Here is a 7,096-nt window from a genome sequence, read left to right on the forward strand (position 1 = left end):
GACAGGGGAGTGAAACATGGGAACCAACTGTTCAATTTACAGCAGTAGTAAAATGAAGGTGCCGTGCTCTGTTAAGAATCTGCCTGCAATGTGGGAGATCCGACTCCGATCCCTGAGTCAGGAAGATCCCCTGGAGAACAGAATGGATACTCACTCCAATATTCTTGCCTGGAAAATTCCATGGACAGAGCAACCTGGCAGGGTACAGTCCATGGTGTTGAAAAGAATTGGACATGACTGAGGGACTAACACTTTCACTACTACCTTAGAAAAAGAAAAGCAATTATAGAAATGCTATAGGCAGAATCCTAAAAAACCCTCAAGATTATCACCTGATACCCTGAATCATCCACTCCCCTCAAGTATTGTCTAGACTTTTGAATGTGATGGGATTTCATTTCTATGACTAGGTTGCTAATCAGTTGACTTTGAGTTTATTGATGGGCAGATTATCCTAGATGGGCCTGCCTTGATCAAGTAAGCCCTAACAAGAGGAAGTCAGAGAGATTGTCCTGCTGGCCTTGAAGAAGTAAATGGTTACATGGGAGAATCAGCCACATGGCAATGACTGGAAAGTAGTCCCCATCCAACAACCAGCTGAAAAATCAGAAGTCAACCCTACAACAGCAGGAAACTAAATTCTTCCAACAACACATGAACTTAGAAGAAGAACCTACACCTCACGTGTTTGCAGCCCCAGACAGCACCTTGATGTCAGCCTGTTCAGACACTGAGCAGAGGACCCAGTTAGCCTGCACCCAGCCTCCTGATGCATGGAAACTGTGACACCATAAATGGGTGTTTTTTAAAGCTGCTAAATTGGCAATAATTCATTATGCAGTGATATAACATTAATATAAAAAAATATTATGAACTCAGTGGGGAGGGCATGGCAATATTTATCAAAATTACAGAAACCCTTCGGCAATGAGTGATTTATACCTTCAAGCACTAGAGGAAGCAATAGTTGCTAAGTCATACCCCTGACCTCCTACCTCCAGTGGGCCCTCCTGTCAACTATGACTTCCTCTCCACTGGTGGCCTCCCTTCCCATCCTCCCTAGGAGCCCCCCAACTCCCTTGAAAACATGGTCTCGCCATGTTCCCTTCAGTTTCAGATGACATCACCATCTAATTCCAGCCACATAGAGCAATAAGTTCCATTTGTATTTATGCCACTTTGATTTAGGTTTTCTGTTTCTTGGAATTAAAGATTTCTACTGAACAAATCTCTTCCAGCCATTATCCTATCTCTCTTGATTTCCTTTCACAACCAGTGACTTGAACACTTTGCTCCATTCTCCTACCCTTTGGGGCATTCTTAGCTCACTGCGGTCTGAAGTCTTCCCCACCACTCCAAAGAAACTACAGTTGTCAAATTCCCTAAAGACCTCTGTTCTTGGTGAAATGTTCCCTCCTCAAAGCTCAGTTTGCTTGACAGCTGAGCAGCATTTGACCACTCCATCCCCTGGAACTACGCTCCCTAGGCTTTTATTTTTCTTCTCTAACTGTATTTCAAGAAAGTTATATAACTTATATATAACTATATAACTAATGTGTTATATTTTATGCTCTACATATATTCTTAGAAGTTATCCACAGGCTCCTCCAAACTGCTAAGGGGGTTGCAGGGCATTAAAAAAAAAAGAGTTAAATATCCTCACTTTATATACTAAAATCACACAAAACACCTCTAACAGTTCTCTCAAAAAGCTCTTGAAAACAGGCTTTGCCTTTCTCTTTCATAACTATTGTCTCTGGAATTTACATTAAGAGTCTACTTTGGAATGGTAAAACTCTTAACTCACTCTCTTTGCATTTTTGCTATAATCATAACCTCCCCTGTGCAGTGGAAGTCTCTGGATGAACTGGGAGAGGACCAGGTGTTATGAAATATGGATAAGTGTATTGTTTAGCATCAGGGAATATTATTTGCCTAAAAGTGCTCAGTAGTGAAGGACAGGAAGGTTCCTCGGCACTCGAAAGAACAAGAGATTGATTCTTCCTGTGACCCATATCCCTCCTAGTCTAGTCTCGACTGAAAAGCTACTGTGTCTGACCAATGAGGTTGGGCAGGGACAGGAAAGAATCTATGGCTTCCACAGCATTATAGACATTATAGACATCAGGGACCTCAAGTGGATAATATAGGGACACCCAGCCACCCGCCCAGCAGAATACAGTCCACAAACGATCACACTTCTGTCATGGCACCCCCAACACAAGAGTCTTGAATTCTGATGGGAGATGTCCCCTTCCTGCCTTCCCTGTCCAGCCAGCCACTTTCCAAAAGCTCAACTCTCTCATCAATGACCACAGTCATTAAGTGGGTGACACTGCAGCATTAGATCCATTATACCACACGCTCTCCTCTGGCCCTGCTCGACTAATGAGAGAAAATCGGTCGTTAGTTCAGGTTTTTGCAGGAAACAACAAGGGAACCAGGGTACAATACCCTTTGAATCCATTCCTCTTTCGTTTTTGTCTCTTTGTGTTATTTCCCATTCAGACATCTGCAGTGGTCCCCAAAACTCATGAATTTACGATGCCATTGGTGTTTTGAAAAGCAAGTACCTCTTTTCCCAGATGTCATTTTGTATAAAAATTGTTCTTCTTCTGTACCAGTTCAAATAAACCAAGTCATGGGTCTAATTTGAATGAAGGCACAGACCTCACTCTGTCACATGCCAGCTGTTATGAATAAATATTATGACAGCCTGGACACATGATGTGTCTTGAGGCTGGTAGGAACAAGGCAGGCTTCCACCCAAAAAGGCAGCCCAAACCATAATGTTGGCACACCGCCTTCCTCTTCCCCTAGATCTCTGTCAAACCATTTGGAGGGAACATTAATTTGCAATCTATCACAGAAACTTGGAATCAAAGGAAAGAGCCATGTAAATACTCATGATTATGCATAATCATTTAATTCAAAACCTTGAGATGTACAGAAGTCCCAACAGCACACTCTGGGGCTTATCATTTTATCTAAAATTCCCTAGTATGCTATTCAGGTCTCTGAAATCATTGTTGTTGTTCAGTCACTAGGTTATGTCCAGCTCTTTGCCACCCCATGGACTGCAGCACTGTAGTCTTCCCTGTCCTTCACTATCTCAAATTCATGTCCAATCTTTCCCAGCACCAGGATCTTTTCCAAGAGTTGGCTCTTGGCATCAGGTGGCCAAAGTATTGGAGCTTCAGCTTCAGCATCAGTCCTTCCAATGAATATTCAGGGTTGGTTTCCTTTAGGATTGACTGGTGTGATATCCTTGCTGTCCAAAGGACTCTCAAGAGTCTTCTCCAGCACCACAATTCAAAAGCATAAATTCTTTGGTGCTCAGCCTTCTTTAGAATCCAACTCTCATGTTTGTACATGACTATTGGAAAAACCATAACTCTGACTATATGTAACTTTGTTGGCAAAGTAATGTCTCTGCTTTTTACTATATAGTCTCGGTTTGTATAGCTTTTCTGCCAAGGAGCAAGCATCTTTTAACTTCATGGCTGCAGTCACCATTGGCAATGATTTTGGAGCCCAAGAAAATAAAGTCTGTCACTGTTTCCATTGTTTCCCCATCTATTTGCCATGAAGTGATGGGACCGGATGCCACAATCTTAGTTTTGTGAATGTTGAGTTTTAAGCCAGTTTTTTTCACCCTCCTTTTTCACCTTCATCAAGAGGCTCTTTAGTTCCTCTTCACTTTCTGCCATATGGGTGGTATCATCTGCATATCTGACGGTGTTAATACTTCTCCTGGCCATCTTGATTCCAGCTTGTGTTTCATCCAGCCCAGCATTTCACATGATATACTTGCGTATAAGTTAAATAAGCAGGATGACAATATACAGCCTTGATGTACTCCTTTTCCAATTTTGAACCAGTCCACTATTCCATATCCAGTTCTAACTGTTGCTTCTTGACCTGCATACAGATTTCTCAGGAGGCAGGTAAGGTGGTCTGATATTCCCATCTCTTGAAGAATTTTCCACAGTTTGTTGTGATCCACATGGTCAAAGGCTTTAGCGTAGTCAGTGAAGCAGAAGTAGATGTTTTTCTGGAATTCCCTAGCTTTTTCTATGATCCAATGGATGTTGGCAATTTAATCTCTGGTTCCTCTGCCTTCTAAATCCAGCTTATATATCTGGGAGTTCTTGATTCACATACTGTTGAAGCCTGGCTTGAAGGATTTTTTTTTTTTTTTTTTTGGCTCTTTTCAGTTTATTGCATGAAGGAGTTACACTAGTCCAAGTTAAAAGCAGACCCCAAATGGTTACATTATACAAGCTGTGAGGTTTTTAAACTTGTGACAAGGGAGAGAAGGGAAATTCTACTCATTGCAAGGAAATCCTCACTTAAGCTTCAGTGAGCCAAAAGCACTTAAAACCCATGAACCTTCAGCTGGTCGTCCTTAGCTAGTCCAATCTCTACCAGGAACAACTGGCATATGTTCTTGCGCTGGTCACCCTGTAGCTGAATTACTTCTCCATATTCTGGATGCTCAATTACAGTACCATTGCAGGCAAATTTCTTCTTAAACGCCTTCACTAGTTTCTTTTTATCGTAATCATCAGCGATCCCTTGGACAGTAGTAAGGGTCTTCCTGCCGTTTCTCTGTTGAATTCTTATATGGATATAATCCTCAGTGCCAGCAGGAAGCAGATCATCACCCTTACTTGCATCAGCAAAGGGGTCGAAAGAGTGGAGGTTCTGGATAGCGGACATACGATACGATTCCTTTTCCTCAGTGGAAACGGCCTGCGGAAGGCGGCGGCGGGAGAAGGCGGGCAGGGGGGACGGAGCGTCGGGAAGCGAGGGGGCTCAAGGGGGAGGCTGCTGAGTCCTCGGCGGCGGCTCAGTGACTGGGCTGGCTTGAAGGATTTTGAGCATAAACTTACTAACGTGACATGTGTGTAATTGTAGGATGGTTTGAACATTCTTTGTCATGCGGGGAGAGCACACCCTTAAATAGAACAGAACTAGCTCAGACCCAGCCTCAGGACTTCTGCTTCAGCAGACTGGGACCTGACCTTACTCCAAATATGGTGCCATTGGCCACTGAACAGAGGAGAAGGCGCAGTTCACACGTGGTCCCAGCCTCTTCATCTCCACGCCCACCTCTTCCAAGGCAGCAGCTGTCAGCATACCCTGGGACGTGTGACTCACACTCACACCAGATCCAGCTCTCCCACCAAAGCAGACAATGTAGCGATGCTCCTACAAAGTGACACCCCTTCAAGACCACATTAGGTCACTGGTTCACCGAATTTCATTGAGACAGGGAAAGTTAAGAGAAAAAAAAAAGGGGAAGAAGAATACATTTCTATTGAAAGAATAAGAGAAAACTCCTGAAAAAATATTAATGAAATAGAAACAATTTACAAATAAAGAGTTCCAAGCATTAGTAATAAGAATGCTAATTGAATTAGGGAAAATAAATGGTAAACACAGTGAGAATTTTCACACAGAACTAAAAAAGATATAAAAAGAAGAATCAGAACTGAAGAATACAAAAACTTACATGAAAAACACACCAGAAAGAATTAACAGTAAACAAGATGATACAGAAAGGTACATAAGTAGCCTGAAATATAGAGAAATGGAAATCACTGAACCAGAATAGCAGAAAGAAAAACACTTTTTTAAAATGAGAGCAGTTTAAGGGATCTCTGGAACAACATCAGTTGTATCAACATTCACATTATAAGGTTCCCAGAAGGAGAAGACAGAAACATACTGAAAATGTATTGTATAAAATTATGGCTGAAAACTTTCTGAACCTGAGTGAGGAAGCAGATATCCAGGTACAGGAATAACAGAGGTTCCCAGACAACATGAACTGAAACAGGTCCACGCCAAGACATATCATAATTAAAATGGTAAAAGTTAAAGATAAAAAGAGAATTCTAAAGGTGAGAAAAGAAAAGCAAAGAGTCTTATACAAGGGAATTCCCGCAAGGCTATCAGTTAATTTTTTTGTAGAAATTTTCAGGCCAGAAGGGAGTGGCATAATAAATTTAAAGTACTGAAAGGGAAACAAAACCTGCAACCTAGGATATTCTGTGGACTGTAAGTATATAAAATAGTGTCAGAGCCACTGGGGCTTTGCACCATTATCCTAGCTCTTGTCTTCAGGCACATGCACAATTGTACCAGTTACTTGAAGTACAGCCTTGTGATTTGATCTGAGCAGAAGAATTGGCTTGTGCAAGTCCAGACTGACTCACAGGGCAAAGTCAGTGTCAGGGTGGAGGCAGGACCCCCAGACATCCCTCAATGGGGCAGGAAATAAACCTTTGTTATTTTAAGTCACTGAGATTTAGGGGCTGCTTTTTATCTCATTCACATGGTTATCTATAGAAGTGATAGAGAAACATTTTGTGTGAAAATATTTCCTGTCTCTGTCCAGACCCCTCACATAAATCTTCTCTTTTCTGAAGTGTTTGAAGCCATAAGAATTTAATAAAGGAGATTTTAAAGAAGTGATTTCACTTAGCCCACTTTCTGTGTATTCAAAAAATACACAGAAATCCTCTTGGAAAAGAACATATCTCATCTTACAGTTTAATTTCCAATGAGAGAACATGTGTATCAGAACAATACCTCATTTAGGTGGGATAACCTAGAACTTTCTAACCTTTAACTCATCTTACAGTTTAATTTCCAACGAGAGAGAACATGTGTATCAGAACAATACCTCATCTAGGTGGGATAACCTAAAACTTTCTAACCTTTGTGTCATCACCTCATCTAGGTGGGATAACCTAAAACTTTCTAACCTTTGTGTGTAAAGAGCACCTTGTGGCTCTTTACACTGAAGAAGAAAGATTGGACCATCTTGGTTCATTTGGAAAGAGTAAATGTTTCTGGGCCTTGTCCACTGACCAGCTGGGAGTCACCAGGCAAAGCTCTTCTTCATTTGTATGGTATCTTATCAGATTATATATGTATCAAGTCATATCACATTCAAAGGTTTTTAAAATGCATTCTTTAAGTGATTCCATACCAAACCAAGTATCAACTTGCAAGCAAAGCTTACCAAGCCAAAACAATTGCAAAGCACCACCACATTAAAATTTTCATTTAAATAAATGGTCTC

General features: G+C 41.4%; 1 protein-coding gene across 1 annotated transcript; it reads right to left on the reverse strand.

Annotated features, from left to right (window-relative positions):
* Nucleotides 1-4,210: 4,210 nt before the first annotated feature.
* LOC129632849 (eukaryotic translation initiation factor 1-like) lies at nucleotides 4,211-4,859 on the reverse strand. The gene has a single exon (XM_055554558.1). The coding sequence runs from the start codon at nucleotides 4,720-4,722 to the stop codon at nucleotides 4,378-4,380; it is 345 nt and encodes a 114-aa protein (XP_055410533.1). The 5' UTR covers nucleotides 4,723-4,859; the 3' UTR covers nucleotides 4,211-4,377.
* Between the last annotated feature and the right edge of the window lie 2,237 nt (nucleotides 4,860-7,096).

This window comes from Bubalus kerabau, chromosome 18 (genome assembly GCF_029407905.1).
Source record: "Bubalus kerabau isolate K-KA32 ecotype Philippines breed swamp buffalo chromosome 18, PCC_UOA_SB_1v2, whole genome shotgun sequence".
In the NCBI taxonomy this organism is placed as follows: Eukaryota; Metazoa; Chordata; class Mammalia; order Artiodactyla; family Bovidae; genus Bubalus; species Bubalus kerabau.